The 22,254-nt window shown below is 33.2% G+C and overlaps 1 protein-coding gene across 1 annotated transcript in view; it reads left to right on the plus strand.

The window, feature by feature from the left end:
- The first annotated feature begins 232 nt into the window (after positions 1-232).
- Positions 233-22,254, plus strand: part of LOC111053468 (constitutive coactivator of PPAR-gamma-like protein 1) — a 48,478-nt gene continuing 26,456 nt past the window's right edge. Inside the window, exons 1-9 of the mRNA XM_039440060.1 lie at positions 233-367; positions 4,364-4,853; positions 7,191-7,363; positions 8,330-8,590; positions 12,896-13,259; positions 15,279-15,674; positions 17,228-17,436; positions 18,794-18,950; positions 19,896-20,031. Of these exons, the coding sequence (XP_039295994.1) occupies positions 4,643-4,853; positions 7,191-7,363; positions 8,330-8,590; positions 12,896-13,259; positions 15,279-15,674; positions 17,228-17,436; positions 18,794-18,950; positions 19,896-20,031 (1,907 nt within the window). The 5' untranslated portion in view covers positions 233-367; positions 4,364-4,642. The remainder of the gene's footprint in view (positions 368-4,363; positions 4,854-7,190; positions 7,364-8,329; positions 8,591-12,895; positions 13,260-15,278; positions 15,675-17,227; positions 17,437-18,793; positions 18,951-19,895; positions 20,032-22,254) is intronic.

Here is a 22,254-nt window from a genome sequence, read left to right on the forward strand (position 1 = left end):
CGCGTTAATAAAATGGCACCTATCATGATCACAACGAGAAAAGCTTTTGATCTTATCAGTCTCTCTATTCCTCTGACTTATATATTGGAATACATAAATAAATTCATTAAATGTTTTTTAAATCTTAATATTATCAATCTTATCCTATTTCATAGCTTATACTGCAGTTGGAAAGTTGATATATTCAGTTCAGTTGGCACTGAAATCGTCACTCTGCTTCCGTTGGCTTGTTTTCTTGCTCTTGTTTTTCTCTGCTCTTTCTCTCTTGCAGTCAACGAAAATGGCGGATCGTGTCGCTCCGGCTAATTGTTGTTTTTCAGTTGATTAATTTGTGTCTGAATTCTTCAAGTTTTCTGATACGTTCTAGGTAAGTAATTATTTTCTTTGAATCTATAAAAATATGTCGCAAGCATAGTTATACAGTCTAGAGTTAACATATTCTTTTCCGGTTGCCTTTTCGCCATGCTGCCGGTTTTGTAGCTAGGAAAATGGGAGGGACCACATCCTTTCAATTGTAATAATATATACAAATTGTGCTGTTTTTCACTAGAAATGATAGTTTATGACCTATTATTTTAAAATTTCAGTAAAGTTATCGAATTGTTTGTCTAATATTAGTTTTTTTGAAGGTCTTATCTGTAATCTGGCCATGAGTATAGTCGTAGTTGTGTGGGCAATGGGCTAATGGCTGAAGACGAGTCAACCATTTGTGATCAATCTGGATTTTTTTCTTATTGATCGTGTTGTCTGTCCTATAATTTTTTTCCATTGATGCTTTCAGTGAATCAAGGGACGAGTTTTATAATTATGATCTCTTGAATTAGTATTGTTACTACTCTTATTAGCTACGTTGTTATTCATAAAGTTCAATGCTCTTGAAAGAATCTACTAATTTGAGTAAATAGTTAACACGATAGACGAATAAAGTCCGTGCTACAGACAAAGTCCTAGGTCTAGGCGATGATCTAATAATTAGCTTTATAGAATGATCAAGTAAGTAGATTAGCAATATAGAAATCAATAGACTTTGATCTAATTTTAAACCCCTTGATTTAAGTAGTATTTATCCTTCAACGAAGCTTTTACTAAAAAATAAAAGAGATCTTTGGAAAGGCTTTATTAATTAATAATCAATTACAACATACATTATTTACCGATAGTACGTCAACCTAAAAAAGTAGCCTACATCTACAGTAGGCCTATGGGAAGTTCATTATGAAGTTGATTTAATCATATCAATATTATCACAGAGCTGTTTCAATGTTATAATTAAAATGATAAAATTTACATAACATTGACAACTTAAAATTTGAAAAACAACCTTTTTTTAAGATGTTTATGCTAAACATAGCAATAGGCTAACATTTGGATTTTGAATATTGTAAAACTGTTTTTAAGTTAATGGCATTGACTTTGAAGAGAAAATTTTCTTTGATTTCTTTTACTTTTATTCTTAATCAACTAGGGCTTCACCATAGTCTAAGTTGAGACTTGGCTCCCCACCCGGAGAAATTACAAGGTTGCCAAATTGTGTAAATTTGCAAGTTTTTCAAATTTCTATTTCATCGTCAGAATTGGATGTAGAATATTATCCCCGATATGCCAGTTGTGCTAAAAAAGTTCCAGGGTTGAAGGATTAAAACAAAACTTTGAAATTGGAAGCATTGCTAAAATTCTTTTGAATACCACTCCTTTCAGAGTCATCGGGCGTCATAATGCGTAAGAATTTTATATCAAATTAACGAGGAGAATGTCTCTTTCTATTGGTATTTAGATCATTTTTATCCGACCTATTATAGGTTATTTTCTAATCAATGATTATGTTTGTCAATGTCGAGACATTTCGAGAGCAGAAAACATGGAGTTTTCGATAATTGGGTGGTGAAAAGATAAGTGGGTGGTGAACGCCTTAGTTTCTCAGAAGTAGCCTAATTGAATTTATTTTTTCAATTGTCAAAAGTTGTTGTAAAATAGTATTTTAGTCTTCAAGGATTTCTAAAGTTAGTAGGGCGCCTGCATGTTATGCATTTTTCACTAAATTGTTTACTAAAGGCTGGCAATTTGAAAAATATTTGAGTGAATTATTTCAAACACAAACAACTGATTCCCTTCAGAAAGGCTTCAATGCAAAATTGCTTGCATTATTCAAGGCGAGTTTGTCATTTTCACTTTATTTATAATCATGTGGCTCGTAGTCACTGAATGTTTCAAGCGTTCTGTAGTTTGTTTAAAAATAAATAGGTCGGATAAAAATGATCCAGATACCAATAGAAAGGAGACATTCTCCTCCTTAATTTGATATAAAATTACGAAGCCCCATAATCCTGAAAGAATTTTAGCAATGCTTCCAATTTCATCAAAAACGTTAAGTTTTCTTTTAATCCGTCAACCCTGAAACTTTTTTAGCACTACTAGCATATTGGAGATGATATTCTACTTCCAATTCTGACGTTGAATTGTAAATTTGAGAAACTTGCAATTTTACACGATTTGGCAACCTTGTAATTTCTTTGGATGGAGAACTAAGTCTCAACTTATTCTACACAGACTATAGTCGTTTTTTAAGAAAACTTTTTAACAATATGGTTGTTTCAAGTTATTAGCCGCTATTCAATAGACCTATGTTCAATACTACTGTATATATTATATTGTAAGAAGGCCTGCTTATGGGCTGCGGTACTGTATTCATTTTCATTTAATTCAGATTCTCTTTTTTTTCAAAACCTACTTCAGATTTTTATTTTTTATTTGCGTATGTTTTTGTTATTCGGCAGGTAGAAGGTACGGTACTTCTATTGTCGTTCCGTATTCCATTATCTTTAGTAATTTTTCCCAATAAATGTCTTTTGTTGTGATTTTGAGTTTGTTTGACTTGGCTGTTCAAACAATAATAGATCAAAAATATTTCTCTTTGTGACCAGTAACAATACTTCTCGCTTTCTAAAGTTGAAATGTTTTTCTGCCGTTTATTACAGCCTACCATACTCTATTTTTGGTTTTAATATCTAAAGCGAGACAAGTTCATAAAGTTGATAATCCTACTCAGTGTATACTAATATTATTTATTGCCAATGAAAACTTGTGATATTTCGAGTCTTTTCTTCTAAAACCTTTTATAAACAATGTTTAAAGCTTAATTTCTCGATGTATTTATTTTATTATAGAAGTTCTCTGCTTTTTACCTTAATTTTTAGTCAGGAAATTTTTAAGGTCCTGTAGTTAACTTAGATAGCCTAAATGTATAATTTAACACTGGTGATGAGACATATTCACAATCATTTTAGATAGCTAACCTCGATTTTTTTGTATAAACTCAATAAATGTTCATGTGAATAATTCTATTGAAATTTTTAGAATGAAGTCTGTTAAGATAAGTTTTGCTAGTGGCCAATCTGAAGAAATCATAGACCCATTTCCACATGTCAGTATCATTCTTGTAAGTTTTAGGTACGAACTATATTATTCCAATGGAATTATACATATTCGCTTCAGGATAGTATAAGTTGTTAGCCTACAGTCGACTGATAGCTGGTGAAATTTTGTCTACTGATAGCTTAAATCCCTACTTATTTTTTTCAGTCTAACATTTTTTTTCTGAGGTTAATGTCCAAATGAGCATAAGGCTTGTGTGTGGGTAATGAGAAGTATGATGATGGCAAATCATACAGCTTTGAGTGGGTTCCGAACCAAATCGATTTATTGTCATGTTTGGATTTAGACTTTGGGATAAATACTTTGAATTTGTACTTTAGTATAATTTGGAAGTGCACTATTCAATAAAAAATCAGTAGGCTATTACATGTAAATGATTCGTTAAAATATAATCGAATAAATTGAGAAAATGAAATTTAAAATGAATTTTTGTGATAGTAAAACTGCTTTGAATGATAAGGGCAGACTCTCAGATATCAGTATTAGAGTTCCTTCAATTAGTACTCACTCCGTGAGTTTTTCATGTTGGACAACAGCTTGGTAAGCGCCTATTTTTGATTAATTTCTCTCCTTTTGCTTGCTTTTATTTGTTTTTCTTTTGGACTAGTAGGTCGACTGGCCTACTTGTTTCTTTTTGTATTCTCATGACGTGTCCCTGGGGGTTTTTTGCCCACCTTATGGACTTAACATAAAATAACTAATAACTAAAAATAACTAAGTGATCGTTTTAGGTATAGATAGTATAATTATTATTCCCATGAGTTATAGTGAGATTATTCATACTAGAACGGCCGGGCTGTATGGAAATTGTCCCATTTAAACTCAAGATAGTTATATTTTCACTGTATCGTCACTGACTGATATGTGGAAATCCCCCTCAATCTTGCTAAAATGCCTCAATTAATTTTGTTTCTCTGTTTTTATTTTTCAGATCTTTTTGGACTTGTCGTATTCCTTCAATACTTCGACTAGAGATACTAGAAGGAGTTATGGGTCACTTCATGTGAGGGGGGAGGGAGACATTTCACACTTTTCCAAGTTGTGACATGGCAAACTATTTTTTCAAATAGTTTAGAGAACTTTGAATAGAAAGGAAAAAATCAACTTAACTGCTGGTGACACAGCTTTGAAATCTTGGACAGTGTCCAATCGTGGGTTGTTGAATAGGGTGGACGTTTTTGAGGTTAGGTTGTAGGAAAGTGAATCCAAAATGGGGGTTCAGGACTTGCAAGCGTACCTGGAGGGGGGTACCGTACAAGGGTCTTGCTCCAACGTGGATCTGGTTCGAATTGCCAAAACGATGTCAGCGCGTTTCGTGAAGCAAGCACAGAAGAAGGGAGCAAATCATCAGCCCAACCAATTTAGTCTGGTAGTCGACGGAGAATGTTGTCTGGATCGCTTGTATGGTGGATATTTTTCTGGTGAGTCTGCTATTACGCTGTTTTTTCTTTGTTCATTATTTTCTGTTGTATTTATTTTGATACAAAGTATTGAGTTGACTACATTGCCGTTATTATAGTGAGGTGCACGTTAAGCTGCGTACAGATATACGCGCCTCCAACCCGCTCCGCGTACGCTCCGCCCTCGTTCCGCCCTCGCTCCGCCCCCGCTCTGCATTCGCACCGATCATGAACGTTACGGGAGATGTTAGCTCTTCTCGCGTTCCACTCTTGCTCCCCGGTCGATCATCAATCGCTCTGCTCGAGTGACGTTCGGTTGCGGAGCAGAGCGAAAGTCTGTAAGTTACGCACCTTTATAATGGCAATGGTGGAAGATAGGAGAACAGCGTTACCGATTCTCGGCCTTGCTACTGCCTTCCATAGAGGATGGCTTATACCGGTATATATGATGTAATATAAACGGTTTATTATTTGAACTAGTTCCACTATTTGAACTAGAATAACGGTTTAACTAGAATAACTATTTGAACTAATATTAACGGTTTATTATTTGAACTTGTTCCACTATTTGAACTAGATTTTTAAGTTATTAAAATTTAAAAATCAATCCAATCATAATAATGAATGAACAAGTTTATCATTATTGTTTAGAATAATGATAACTTATTCGCTAAGAAAATATATTTTTGAATGACTAAATTATAAATTCTCATAATTGAGATTACATATTTTGCTAATCAATTATTTCTACATCGTTGAAAAACGATCTGGCAACTTAGCAAAGCTAGAAGAGGATAGAGCTATCTGCTTTGTTGAATAATAGACGCAAGGATAGATACACAAATGATGATCAAATATTGTCATTACCGTATAACGTGGACTTCACTATAGTAATTAAGTTCACTAGTTTAAATCGAGTCAAACGGTCCCTAGACATTCAATATTATTGTAGAATATCAGCACCTACTTATTATTTATAACATTGAACCACACAACTATAATAAACATTTCATAGACACTGGGGTCTGATGTTATAAGTAGGTAGGCCTACTGTATTGTACAATAACATTGACCGTATATGGACCGCTGTGAATTGACAAAAAAGGTATCAAGCTGTAGTCAATTTGAAGATATGTTTTCTTCAAAATTATTAAAAACTTGAGTATCTTTTAATATGCTTATAGACAGAGAATGTATGAATGGAAAGTTACTGGTGGTCAGTGCTTGTCATTACGTCACTTTCTAACAATTTCCATTCAGGCAGATTAATGGTAAATTGACATTGGTGGGAAGTGACGTGATAAAAGATTTACATTTCCAATATTTGAACTAGATTTTTCTTTTTCAAATTTTTTAAGTTATTTAAATTCAAAAATTAATCCAATCATAATAATGAATGAACAAGTTTGTATTAATGCCAATACTTGATTGTTGACGGGTCAATATGTAATTACCGAGATTAGTGTTGATAATTAAGAAAATATTTTATGAATAAATAATTTGAGTCAATACCAATACTAGATTGTGAACGGAGCTACTATGTTTTATTTAATAGATTGATTTTGGTTATATTAGAGTTTTTATATATTTTTATGTTTAATACTGTAATAATTAAATTAATTAATTTATGATTTAGCCTACCATTTGTAACATAACGACTACTGTCATTTTTTTCAAATCAAAATCAATTTATTTCCCATTCTTTTTTACAATATATACCGAGCATGAAATTACCAGTTACGGAAATAATTATTACAAGATGACTAAAAAATCATAATCATACCCTAAAGAGCATTACAAAAATCGTTATCATAGAAAATAATCCCAAAGGATTATTAGTATATTATACTTCCTTTTTTAATAAAAATATTGCAATTGTAATCTATCTATAACTATAATTAAGGAAAGGACTGGATAGGAAATTCACGAATGAAGCATTATCACGTCTGAACTTCTCAACTGATCAACTTGAAATTTTGCTTATAGATTTTTAATTTTAACCGAGAATAGTTTTAGGCCTATTTTAAATTTCTCAAGATTTTAGTAGGGGCAAGTTTTCAATATGACCCTTGCGGAGCACGAGTCACCTGCTAGTTTATAATAAATTACATTGCTTTTTGTATTTTCATTGTCAATTTTTCACTGTAGCCTACTTGTGAAGGATATAAATACATGAGGCGTAACCTCTAACTAGTTATCTTCATAAATAAATAAAAATGAATTAGGCTATTCATCCAAGTATTTTGATAGGGCTACTTGGTAGATTAATATTACAATTGTTATGTAACGTGTATCTGAAATAAAATGACAAAGGCACGAATAATTAATTGTTTGTAATAAATGAATGTTTGTTTCTAGATTGGGCATGCGGTGGTCAGTGGAATCGTATGGTTATGTTTTTGTCTCAGTTTGTGAACAGCCTCAAGAAGGCAAACATCGATTTGGTTGTTTTCTTCAACGGATGCATCGAGTCACAGCGCATGAAGGAGTGGGTGCAAAACCAGCAGCAGACCCGTGTCAAAGTTAACCAGGTATTTCAATCAATTAATAAAGATTATTACTGTATATCTTCTTCTCGTAGCACTATAGTCCAGGGTGAACCTTGGCTTTCTCTACGATTTCCTCCACTCATCTCGCACATCCGCTTTTCACTTCCAGCCTCTCCCTGACATTGCCGCCAAATCCTCTCAACGTCCTGTAGTCATCGTTCCCTTGGCCTGCCTCTTCGTCTTGTTCCTAAAAACTGTTGATATCAATGACTGATTATTACTGTAGTACTCAAATAGTACTGAAATAGTTTTTTTCTGGATTGCAATTTGAATTGAATAATTTATCAAACCAGCTGTAGTTCGTAAATGCTTCAATTCTAAGGTTTAACAAACGTTAAATTACTAACGTTGTTAATGAAGACGATTTGTGATACGAATTGCAAGATTTTTTGATTTTGTTTTTATATTTTCTCCTCATTTCAGTGTACTGTTTATGAATCTAGTAATTAGTAAATGTCACGTGTTATCCATTCAACAAATTCTAAACTTGGCGAAAAAATAATTCCCATTTTTTCCCTAGGTAAAATAAAAACTTGGTGAAATCCTTGAAAGAGACTAGTTAAGTTGAATAATTGAAGCATAATAAAGTTAGTTAACTGCAATTCACTGCCAACATACAAGGAATCTTATGTTAGCAGTATCAAATATTACATTGACAATATTGTTATACTCAAGTTATAATCACCGTCTATTTGTAATGTATACTCTGGTAATTATAGGCTTATTGTACAAATATGTATTAGTGATTTTTGGCAATAAATTCAGTTCAAAGTTATCTGTCAATAATTGAATTGTAATAAGCATTGAATCTGTAGTTTTAATTGTTTGGTTGAATTTTCGTAAAATCCTTGTAACGTAAATTATTGAAGCTGTATAAAATTGGAACCTGACTGGCGTTTCTATGTCAATGAAGATAGTCATTTATTTATCTATTTGAATTGTTTGCAGGTACTACGGCACATCACGACGAAAGGCACACCACCGCCGAAGGTGTGGTGGACACCACCTGTGTGCCTGCGCACCGCAGTGCGAATGGTGCTGCGTCACCTAGAGGTGACCGTCATGTGCACCATGGATGACCACCACCAGGAGGTGATCGCCTACTGCCGCGAGAACGCCCTGCATGGTCTGCTGGCTGACGACGCCGAGTATGCCGCCTTCGATCCGCCCCGATACTTCTCCGCCAGGCAGCTCAAACTCACTTACAAGGTTAGTTGATGACGTGTTTGAAGCTAGCTTAATAATAATAATAATAATCATTCATGCAGGTTTCGCATTTGTCAGTTAAAATATAAAAATCATAAAATTTGTCAGGTCATCAAAATGTCCGTGAAAATTTGAAGTCCAAAAATAAAGATGACATCATCTTAATTATTATAATTTCACTAGGTTCATTTCTCACACTGCATTTGAGAAAAACTCCATCAAACTGTAGAAACATCTCTCTTGTAACCAAATTCCTCAGTAGTCTCTTTGAATATTCTGCTATTTGAAGTATCGAGAATTTTCAGCTCAAGCTGTTTTGGGTTAGGTTAGATTGGGTAGAATTGGATTGATTTGAGTGGGGTTAGGTTGTGATGAGTTTATTTTTACTTTAACCCAAAAGTAAATCAACCCAATTGATTCGTCATTGAATTATTTGCTGAGTAATCACAATGTGTTTGGATGTTAAATTATAGGGATTTTATATTTTATGCCTCTGAAACAATTCTGATGTTTTTTGCTAGGTGGGATTGATTCACTTTTGTGGATAGAGGCTAAATTGACAAAATACTGCAGTCTCCACACCGACAAAGATTCATATCATTGTTGGTACTAGGCCTGACAGACAATTTTCATAGTTGTGAACATGAATGTTCAATGAAACTGACTGTGTGTTTTCAAAACTAATCATTTAATTTAAAAGGCTAAAAATAAACTTTCTACTCGTGATATTTTTCAAAGTTTTTCGAATTGTATATCAGCTATTAAAATGAAAACGTTTTCTCAGGAAAACATTTTTTTCCGATCATTACTTTTTGAGATATGAGCGCCTTAAGTTTGAATTTTTTGGACAGAACGTTTCAAATTGAGTAAGATATAAACCCATGAGATTTAGAGGATGGATTCTTCATTGTATTGTTGATCTAGTAAAACAAAAATTTTCTGAAAATATCAATTTTTGAAATGTCATTCAATATCAAAAATAACTCGACTAAAAGTCATTTTTAGTAAATTGAATAACTATCTTAAAAATTTATATTTTCAGAAAATTTTTATTTTACTAGATCTACAATACCATGAAGAATCTATCCTCTGAATCTAATGGATTTATCTCTTACCGAATTTTGTCCCAAAAATTTGGACTTCAGGCGCTCATATCTCAAAAAGTAATGATCAGAAAAAAAAATTTTTTCCTGAGAAAACTTTTTCATTTTGATAGCTTGATGATGTACAAATCAAAAAATATCACGAGTAGAAAGTTTATTTTTAGCCTTTGCACAGCCTTAAATTATAGGGATTTTATGCCTCTAAAACAATTCTATTGATGTTTTTTGCTAAGTGGGATGATTCACTTTTGTGGATAGAGGCTAAATTGAAAAAATACTGCAGTCTCCACACCGACAAAGATTCATATCATTGTTGGTACTAGGCCTGACAGACAATTTACTTGTGAACATGAATGTTAATGAAACTAACTGACTGCGTTTTTAAAAACTAGTCATTTAATTTTCATAGAGACCAAGATTCTTGATAAACAAAATAATTATAGGCTAGTTATTTCCATTACTTTTTGTGGTTATTGCCTCTCAAACAATTTGAGTCGAGAAATAAGTTCTTGCTAAGATTGATTCACACGTTGTGAATGGAGGCTAAATCAAAATGATACTGCAGTCTCCACACCGACAAAGATTCATATCATTGTTGGTACTAGGCCTGACAGACAATTTTTATATTTTTGTAATAAAGGAGTTTGATGAAAGAAGAGGGTGCAAAAACCATGTTTTGAGAAAAACGCTGTCAAAGATGAATCTATTCATGCTCAAACGCTTGACACTGCCTTCTTAAAATCGTCGCCTCGTTCAGAAAAAACATAGATGTATGCAAATTTTTAGACATATAGAGAAAATGGCGGTGAATCCATTAAGCACTTTGACGGAAAAAGGCCTGAATTAAGTGTGCCCTTTTTCCAGCAGACTCCTCAATATTGATCTTAACTAATTTCTCACAAAAAAGACCTATCCAATTGACTAAAATTCGTTATTTTTTTGGTACTAAGTATGCCAGAATTTTATTATATGTACATGTAATGTTTGCTTTTGATGTGGATATTTTTTATCTGAATAATCTGGGTATTTCATGCCTCTTGAACAATTTTATTGTGCGATTTGAGCTAACTGAGATTGATTCACTCTATGTGAATAGAGGCTAAAACGAAATGATACTGCAGTCTCCACACTGACAAAGATTCATATCTTTGTTGGTACTAGGCCTGACAGACAAATACTTTTTTATAAATTGTAATCTTTACAAGATTATCTTGTTATTTCTGTGATTCAAGTAATGGTATAGTACTGTATATCACTATTATAATATTACCATTAAATAATTTACAATGTTTTCTATTTTGATGGAATCGTATGCCTCTCAAACAATTTAAGTGAATGCTTCGTGCTAGCTAAGATTGATTCACTCAAGTGGATAGAGGCTAGATTAAAAATATACTGCAGTCTCCACACCGACAAAGATTCATATCTTTGTTGGTACTAGGCCTGAAAGACAAATAATTTTCATAAATTATATTTCTATTTTTTAAATTTAAAAAGGCCATCATTCTATGCACATGATGCCTTTCAAAAATGTTGTTACATTGGGTGTGAGGTCTAAATTTGACATACGCACACTATCAGAAACAAGGTTGCCACAATTACATGATTATTTCATTAATTCCGTGATTCAAGTAATAGTATAGTACTGCATCTCAATAATATTATAATACAGTATTACAAATATGTATTTTTCAATTTTTATGGAATCTTATGCCTCTCAAACAATTTTAGTGGATTCTTTCTGCTAAGATTGATTCACTGAAGGTTTGAGATATCGATATGCGGTTTTCGCCATTCATTTTTCTTGAAATTTCTTATCGAAATTATGTATCGCATGACCACCGTCCTATTTAAAAAAAAAAAGTTGAATTGAATATGGCGGACCAGATTTTTAAAGTCATAGTAAAGTAGTATTTTCAATGTGAGTAGGATCCCCAATCACACCCACCGTCAAATAACCTTTGTGTATGAGATATTAAGCCGTTCTCGGACTTTTCACCCACCCTGTATAGCTATTTTATATATAGTTGTGAAATATTAAATTGATTTGTATCATTTGTGGAGTAACCACTGACGAGAAAGTTTGCATGTTGAATTATAAGGATTTTATGCCTCTGAAACAATTCTATTGAAGTTTTGTGCTTGGTGGGATTGATTCACTTGAGTAAATAGAAGCTAAATTGAAATGACACTGCAGTCTCCACACTGACAAAGATTCATATCTTTGTTGGTACTAGGCTTGACAGACAAATGGAGATATATTTTTATTTTTCAAATATGTTTATAATTATTTAATTATTATTCATCCATGTAAACAAAAATAATTCTCATGATTCATATTAATGGAACTATGCACTGAACTCAAACTTCTCCTCTCCCCGATTTTTGATCAATAACGATGTGAGGTCTCCTCCTCTCTCCTCTTCCTTTTTATCGTTATTCTCCTCTGCCATCTTATCATTATTGTCATTTCTGTTCTCCTAATCATCCTCTCTTTTCATTGATACTCTTGACTTTGCAAGATTCTGATGTGCTTCTCACAATTGTTTCTACTTCAACTAACTCCTATTGTTAATCCAGGGCTCTGTAGAATCAGAAGCAAACACTTTTGAAACTATGTTTTCATATTTCAACTGAACCCTTCTTTGAACCTGTCTTATTATTAATGTTGCTGGGCTCTTGTGGAAACAAGAGCTTATTAGAAAGATATTTTCGTGCTACTTTCATCAGAAATCTTACTTAAACCTGTTTCACTTTTAACTTTATGTCTCAAGGCTCTTTGGTAGCAATAGCAAAAGCTTTGAAACACTTTTTCCTATGTTCTATCCTTTTGAACTCTACTTGAACTGTCTTTCAACCAGTCTTAATTCTTGTTGTAGCTCTTTGGAAACAAAAGTTTTAGAAAGATAATTTTTGGCTACTTTCAACAAAAATCTTTATTTTTACTTTTGTTTCAATTATCTTTGAAAGAAATACCAAAAACTTTGAATTACTTTTACCTACGCTCAATTCTTTTGAACTCCACTGAGAATATTATTAACACTACTTGTCTTTAGAACTCTTTTTAAGTCCAATTGAACTCTTTGGAATTCGAATTGAACTCTTTTAAGGTCCATTTTAATTTTTTTGAACTCAACTTTAATTCTTTTAAGGTCAACTTAAACTTTTTTGAACAGTTCCTTAATCAGTCATTTTTTTGTTACAGGGCTCTTTGGAAACAAAGGAATACAACCTGAGCGAACTGAACAAAGAAATGGGTCTGAGCACTGAGAAGCTGTGCATCCTGGTGGCGCTTCTCGGCAACTACATTTTGACCGAAAACGATCTCGTCGATATCTACAAGAAGCAAGGCATCAACCAGCCGGTGGGCAAGATCCCCGCTGAAGTGCTGGTTGAAAAGATGGCCGCTCTCGTCAAGTCGCTGCCTGCCGGTGAGAAGCTGGCCGATACTTGTGCCGCCATCTTGGGCTCGGACAAGGATCCCCGACTGGCCAAACTGAAGCAGAGTATTCAGTACTACCTGGATGGTACCAAGGACGGATTTCTCGATTACCGCGCGGCTAATACTGGTAAGCTATTATATAATTATATAATATATACATTATAATTATGGAATAAATCTATATAATAAGAGAGAGTAGGGTTGTGTTTGTTCGCATCAAAACATGTCAACTTGTGGATTGCATATCGAAAAAACGGGAATGATTTAGATCTCCAAATTTTGCACATAGATTCTAAAAATGTCAAAGCCCTCGAAGCCCAAATTTCAATTTTCCATCTAGATTTTTTTAAATTAATGTTCAAATTTCATTCATGAGACATGAATACAAACCATATTTTAATATAGAACTATAATTTTAGAGACTACCTCTTCGAAACAAATGAATAAAATATTGGTAACTAAATTTATACCAGTCCAATTTTGTCAGGTTGGCGTCAAGTTGAGGAAGGTTTCTAAACAAGATTTGAGCTCTGTGACTTTATTATGTTAGTACCAAGTTGAAGAACTAATGTATACTAGAATAAAGGAAAGAACTGGCTTATAACACGTACGGGAGAGAAAAATTATGTTTGACGCATCATCACGTCTAAACTACTGGACTAAAATCAAGTTCTCAGTCTGTCAAGTTTTAAAATAGATCCTTGCGGAGCACGGGTTACCTGCTAGTAAATGAATAATAATTACAGTACCTATTCATTAATTTGTAATAATTGTTTGATCAGGGATCAAATTTTTGGGGTTCACTCAAATAAATAATTAATTTGCAAATTTTGATTTTATAAACTTGAGGCATTTGTTCATGAGAAAAGTCTCAAATTTATCTAGCTCATTTAAAATGTTATTATTATTATTATTATTCATGCTGCTTCTTTCTGTAGAATAAAGAATTTCATTTCAAATATCTGCTGAACTCTGTCGTGATGATTTCAATCACACCATCTTTCGGCTGAGAGCTTTTGATGTATTTTTAAAACGAAACTGATGCATTGTTCAGTAGTTAGTATTAATGTCATTACAATTATTTCTTCTTCTTTCTTTTTTTCATTTGTATCTGTACAATTTTTATTGTCAAGGAGACATTTTTGGGGGAACCCGTTGTCTCCATTGTGAATAATAAATGAATAGCTTTTGTCAAAATAAGATTATTATTTACCAACTTTACAAGAAAGGTTTCAATCCTGAGGGGGATTATTTATAATATAATTGTATATTATTATAAATAATGTGGATTCTATTGAATCAAAGTAGGTTCTGCAAATTCTACAATTTACTCTATAATTCATAGAATTTTTAGAACTTATTTATCGAACACCATAGGCAATAGACATAATAGAACACTGTATGATACAAAATATTAGAAATAGTGTATAGAACACTATAGGTAGGACACTGATTGAGCATTTGTATTAAATTTCAACGCGAACTTATATCCACATCACTCACTAACGTAGCGTAGCTAGGAAAATACTTATTTCTGTCTTTTGAAAGACTCAGCCGACGTATCCTAGTGCTAGTTAATCTGTCCATTTCAAACCGGCATAGTGTGGATCAACATTAGTGAGATATGACGGCTACCTCTTCGGAAGACATATCTCTAAAGTCCGTGAGAAGTTTTTTTTTTAGATCAAAAATCAAAATCTTTATTTTGCCAAAAAACAAAAATACTTATAAAAGTTACTTTTAACACGGCTCTTTCTCGATGACGGAGAGGTCCGATGCTCCCACTACGTAGCAGCATTCTCCTTCTTTTGTGTCTGTGTGAGAGAGCGCCCACTCCCCTCCACTTGCAATGTTCCATAGTCGTATGTTTGTGTATGTTACGGAGATGTGCTCATCACAAGAACCTGAAGCGAAATGACACGGTACATCCAATTGTGCGCAGGATTTCCGTCTGTGTCTATGCTACAAACTGTGGAAGGAGAAATGGGTTTCCCCTCTTCATGTTAAGTAATATCTCACAGACTTTAGCGACGTTACGTTAGTGTGTGATGGTGATTATTAATGGAGCTTGGGTGAACTTGTTGAGCTCCTCTATTTCTGATGACTTCTGTTGATCATTATGCATTATTCTCCTCTGGATTTCCAGGTAAGAAGCACCGTGGCAACAAAAACAAACAGGACCACAGTGCGGCCGACAAACAAAACGCAGCAACAGCAGCAGCAGCATCAACAACAACAGCAACAACAGACACAATCCAGGAGCCCGACCTGGACACAACACGGCTGGCCTCCGAGACAGCCGAGTCGGAAATGACCAGTCTGCAGCAATACAAGGAGGCCACAGCCGCTATGCCGCAAGCCAAACCGGAAATAATCATCGACGACACCGGAAAGGAAGCGCCGGAACCGGAAGTGGCCGCCGCTACCACCGGAAGTGAGCCGGAACCGCCGCTGGTTAACGGAAGTGGGTCGCCGGTGCAAAATGGCGGCACTCCCAATCAGCTGGCCATTGACTCTAGTAGTTCGAACAGTTCTTCGCCAGGTGAGTTGAATCATCTAGAAACAATAGCTTGAGTAGATATCCCATGATATAGGGCGTTTATGTCGCAACTTTTACTGTTATCTGAAGCCGATAGTCCACGTATTTCTTTCCCAAAAAGGTGTGTGACACTGGTAGTCTCTCATATTGTGCCGTTCATGTACTCTCACCCGGCCAAAACAGTAAAAATCTACAATAATCGATAGTAATCGGCTTGAGATAACAGTAAAAGTTACGACATAAACGCCCTATACTATGGGATATCTACTCAAGCTATTGTTTCTCTGTGGTTAAATTTAATCATTGCCACCAAAGTCATAAATACAGGTCATAAATGACACGATCCCGTGATGCATCGCAAAATCGCCATTTTGTGGGGTCCTAGTTCACCAATTTTCAAATTTATTTTTAGCTGTTATCATTGTAGATTGAACAAAACATGTGTTATTAGTAATTGGTATTGAAAAAAAAATCTTCCGACAGATTACAGTAGGAAGTTGTTAGAAGTTGGCCTGGCATATTTCTGTCTTGTCCCAATGCCTTATGAATCATAAATCCATAGGTTACAAGAATAAGAACCATTTTTAATAATAAATAAATTAAACCATTTATTATTGAAATTTCTTTATTAAAAAATTGAAAACCTGAATATTGTTTTAAAAATGCATAATGCATGAATTTGTTACGAGTGAGTTGAATTAGATTGCATTTTCGAATGTACCGCCTTGAAAACCGCATAAAATGGCCGCTCCATAAGGAACATGGGTGTCTTGACCTGGTTTTTATAGACCTTGATTGCCACCTCTTTAGTGAGATTATCAAAAGTTGGATTCATATTATGAAGTCAGCTCAAATAATAGAATGGAAGAGTTCTCAATTATCTTTCTCCACTGTCTTCCATAGTTCCATAGTACATAGTTAAGATTTGAGCCATTCTAGTGTATCTGATATAACATTGAATATGTCGATTCTTGTTAGTAATTATCAAATTATCTCAAATATATTCCATTCACCAACATATTATATATTTTCGTGATAAAATAATTATCACCATCTCAAATATATATTATATTTACCAAGGAAATATATTATATCCTTTCATGATTTCGTTATTAAGATTGTATGTTCTGGAAGTTTATTATATTTCTTCTGTCTACAAACGATTTGTTAACAGTGCGGAGGTTGAAAAGGATAGAGCTATCAGCTTTGTCTAACAACAGTAAAGGAACAACAGCAAACCAATGTGATCAGGTGCTGGATCTATTAAACTCACTACAGTAATGATAGAGGATAGAGAAAATTACTGGGCAGAATACTTTCTGGACAATAATGGATCTGATGAAGAATAATACAAGAATGTAGTAGTAGTGAAAATAATTCTTAATTCTCAATCAAATTGTAAAATATAAGATTATATCCAAAGAAATCTTATTTTAGATTTAGAAATATTTACTGTAAATCTCGAGATTGTATATTTGTGTTTCGTTTTTTTAACTGGATTTTGGTCTTGTTTTTCATATTATTAATCAAGTCTAATATTATAATTACTATTGTAGGTGCGACATCACCTGCGCGCGGCGAAAGTGCGGGGGAGAAAAATTCGAAAAAAGGTGGCAAGAAAGACAAAGATGGCGGTGGCAAAGGTGGTGGTAAGGGAGGGCAACCGATTCAGTTGCCGCCCGTGGCGTCCGAAGTGATGCGAACTGTGTCCGAGCGCCACAACAAGGGACTCATGTCGCCCTTCATGTACCAGATATTGGCACAGGTCAGTTGTCACTCAATTATAGTTTTCCTTCACTCACCTGATGAACAACGTAGTCTCATCTCTATCATTTCTCAAAGTAGCCTAGTTTCATCTCTAAATTTTAAGAGATATTACTTTCAACATGAGGAAGGGAAACTGATTTCTCTTTCCACAGTTTGTAGCATGGACTTAGTACCCACAGTGAGACCATAGTAACCATAGTGGAGAGGAGTAAGCATGCTGCGCACAATTGGATGCTGACACAAAAGTAGGGAGAATGCTGTTAGGTAGTGGGAGTGATCAGTGAAGGAAAGAGCATTGGGTCTCTCTGTCTGAGAAAGAGCCGTGTAAAAAATAATGTCTTTAGTTGTCTCTAGTAGTCTCATCTTTATCCAATGTCTATCCATCTCTATCCAATGTGTAGTTAGTAACCAAAGTATGTAGAGTAAAAGGGTCCCATTCAAGTGTCAAATATAGGAAAAATATTTCATGAACGATTTTTGATTGTGTTATAGGTCATTTTATATTTATAAAACATCCGTCTGTTATAGTCTAACACGGGTCCAATAGGGAAAACATTTTTTTGTCAAAAGTTAGTCAAAGGTTTTGACCGGGTAATAGAGCCCTAAAATACTTGTTGAACTCTGTCATGATGATTTCAATTACACCATCTTTCGGCTGAGAGCTTTTGATGTATTTTTAAAACGAAACTGATGCATTGTTCAGCAGTATCTTTGCAATAAAAGCATTTTTACTTTTATTTATTTAGAGTAATTGATTGAAAAAATTTAATGGTAATTTTTCTTTATAAAATGATCTTAGATCTTGGTTTGATCAATTGGTTAAATTGTAACAATTTGGAGTATTTGAACTGTCCGTGTGTTATATTGGTTCACAACTTTACCGATAAACACATTATCTTCTATAATACTGATGAATCTCTGATAATTTGATGGCTTGGAAGGTGACGGTTTTCATAAACTGCTAGTTACTTATATAGTAATATTTTATAGTAAACCTAATGTTTATAGTAACATCAAAATTGAAGAGATTTCCATGTTCAAAACTAAAGAAAACTAAAAAACATTAATATTACCGTAATATAACTTGATAAAATACTATTTATATTGCTAATGAACTTACTTGATATGCAACATACGATTCTATGACATCTATCTATCTAGCCTATCTCTTGTGATTCTCTCTCATAACATGAGCAATATTGAAATAATACTGTTGAAAAAACAGGAATTTTAAAACTAATATTTAATTTGAACGTCAATTAGATATTTATAAGTTTTTTGTGAGATGACTGTAGATTGAAACTTCATATTTGAGGTCATTCTACTTTACTAATTAATATTACTTTGATTTTCAGGGAGAAATAAAACTGCCAGTGATAATGGAAGACGAACAGCATAAGGAGATTCCCAGCATACACCTGTTCTACAAACCAATCCGGCAAATGGTCTATGCCATTCTATTCAACATGCACCATCACACTTTCATGGCCAACAAAAACAAGGAAAAAACTGGTAACTTTCAACATTTATTTCTATTTTATGTTATATTTTCAACAATGCTCTTAATAAATCAAGAAAAAAAGCATCTAATTTGATGACCATGGTTGGCTTTTCTCTCCAAAAAATTTATTTGTCTTTTCTCTTCGAAAGCAAACAAACGATGCATTACTTGATGACTCTAAGGGCCGGTTTCCGAGCTCGGGATTCTAGACTTTAAACAGCTGGAGTCAGAAAATTGGCTTTCCAAAACAGTGAAAAGTTGCAGCAACATATATCTTTTTCCACATTTCTATAATTGGAAACGGTTTTCCTTGACGAAATGAAACACATTCCTAAATAATTCAAAATAGCTGAAATTTTACACTTTTCTATTTATTTTATTTTGTGTTCAATTCTCTATTTTTTCGAAATTTAATTTGAACGTGACTTTGAATATGACCAGGACTATGACTATGACTCCTACTGTTTAAAGTCTAGAATTTAGTTAAATACCGAGCTCGGAAACCGGCCCTAAGTTACCTTATTCGTTGAAATAGAGCCACACAGAAATATCATAGAAAGATTTCATTGAAATAGGCCACATAGAGAGCTATCTGCGATCCCAAGTGTTTCTATATAAATTAAATGTGATTGATAATGGGATCTAGATCAAGATATAGAAACCAAGGAAAAAACTGTTAACTTCCAACATTTTATTCTGTTCTATGTCAAGTATATTTTCAACATACTTTGTCAATTTCATACTTCGTTTTGCTCCCCGAATGTGATTAATGAAAAATAATAACATTCCAATTATACTATTCATTACTACTGTATGATGATTTTTTCAAATATCACCATCTTTCGGCTGATGACTTGTGCTGATAATTTGAAAAGGCTGACGATTATATTTTAATTATCGTATATTTTATGGAGAAACTGTATTTTTTTCTAAATTTAAATTTTATTCTGTAATAGGCCAGGAAGGAAAATTGCCGGATATCAGAATCAAAGAATGGGTGTGCACCAAAAATAATCCATACAATAAGCCAGAGATCGTGAAGGCGGAAAGTCTGGGCTGGGGAGTACCAACAGTACAGAGGCTATGGTTTGGGTAAGTTGAACTGGCATCTTATTCAAGCATCAATTTATCCAACTCTTGAATCTAGAAATTATTCTTAAAAACTAATATTAGCTACTCTTCAAACTATCGAAATTAATGAGAATTGAAAATGAATCTTCTCCATCAAACATAGTGGGTTAACGCACTATTTCGTCATTTGAATACCGACATGTAGTCATTTATTTAATGTAATAAATAATCTGATGTCGGTGTTTGAATGGCAAAATAGTGTGTTGATACATCGCTGTTTGGAATGGATCAAGAAACCATAATCCAAATGATGGATGAATTATATATTAATATACATATAAATTGCTAGTAGGCTAAGTGCAGGTTAAACTTTAACCGTGATTAATTCCTACGAGAACCAATCAGAGAAGCCGTCTTTTCAAAAACGCCTTCTCTGATTTGTTCTCGTGAAATTAATCACGGTTAAAATTCAACCGGCTGTTGTGCAACCGGGCCTAAATATTTTTGCCTAATCCTCGTCTGATTAATCAATTGCATTATTTGTTAATGGAACTTTCATCTTCGTTCTATTTCCATGCAAGTAATTGAAACTGAAATTATTATGTTGTTGAAAGTTTCTTCGATTTTGAGATTTTTAAACAATGATTTATGATGAGTTACTTTTATTTTCACCATCTTTCGGCTGAAAATTCATTGTTGATATTTTTTTCATCTGATGATCATTGTCTGGACTAATTAAAATATTACTATGTTTTAACTTGGTACCTTTATTTATATTTATTTCCTTTTATTGTCACAATATATAGACTTTTTCATTTCGTAGTTGAAGTAGAAATGTTTCTTTTATTAAATTTATTGAATCCAATAATTTATAAAATGAAGTAAAAATAAATCCGAATGGAAAATTATTTTCCTCCATTTGAATAAACGAACAATGATATAAATGATGATTCATTTTATTTCATACCATCTTTCGGGACTGAAAATATGTTGATGATCTATTTTAACTGATGTTCATTGTTTGGTTACAAGGTTAGAAGTTACAAGTTAAAGAAACCACCATAGTTCAAACTGCTTGGAATTCGTGTAGCCTACAAACAGTTCAGTAAAAACAAAATTAATTACATGTGTCATTTCAAAATACAATTCATGCAAAAATACCAATAAAAAATATTAGTATATATGATGAGTATTCATTTTCACCATCTTTCGGCTGAAAATTCATTGTTGATATTTCTATTTTCTGATTATCATTGTCTGGACTATTTAAAATATGAGGCCCAGTTGCACAACAGCTGGTTAAATTTTTACCGTGATTAATTTCATGAGAACCAATCAGAGAAGGCATTTTTGAAAAGACGGCTTCTCTGATTGATTCTCGTGGAATTAATCACGGTTAAAATTTAACCGGCTGTTGTGCAACCAGCACTAAGTATGTTTTAAATTGGTATCTCATTTATATTTTATTTCATTGGCATAATACTTTTTCCATTTCGTGTATAAAGTACGAATGTTTCAATAATATATTTATATCTATAAACAAACAATTATTTATGATGAATCCTTTTATTTTCATACCATCTTTCGGGACTGAAAATATGTTTATGATCTACTATAACTGATAGTCATTGTTTGATATCGTGGTTACACGTTAATGTAATAACTATACTATTTTAAACTAGATACGGCTTGAAATCCATGTAAAAAAAATCGAATAGAAATATAAATTTCATGTTTAATTTGAAATTCAATTCATGCAAATACAAAATATGATAAAACAACGAGTATAATGTGTTGAGTATTCATTTTCACCATCTTTCGGCTGAAAATTCATTGTTGATATTTTATAATCTGATGAATCATTGTCTAGATTTTAATTAAAATATTAATATGTTTTAAATTGGATTCTTTTTTATTTTATTATCATCGGCTTTTCCATTTAGTGGGTAAAATAGGAATGTTTCAATTGTTTATTGAAACCAATTAGTAATAAAATAAGTAGGAAAAACACTAATTTATTCGGAATGGAAAATTTTTTCCCTCCATTTGAATAAACAAACAATGATGTATGATGATTCCTTTTATTTTCATACCATCTTTCGGGACTGAAAATGTGTTGATGATCTACTTTAACTGATATTCATTGTTTGGTGTCCTGATTAGAAATTAACTCAACCGACCACATATAGAGGTCTTAAAATTAATATACAAACGTTAAAAATGAACAATGAGTATTCATTTCCA

Source organism: Nilaparvata lugens, chromosome 13 (genome assembly GCF_014356525.2).
Source record: "Nilaparvata lugens isolate BPH chromosome 13, ASM1435652v1, whole genome shotgun sequence".
Lineage (NCBI taxonomy): Eukaryota > Metazoa > Arthropoda > Insecta > Hemiptera > Delphacidae > Nilaparvata > Nilaparvata lugens.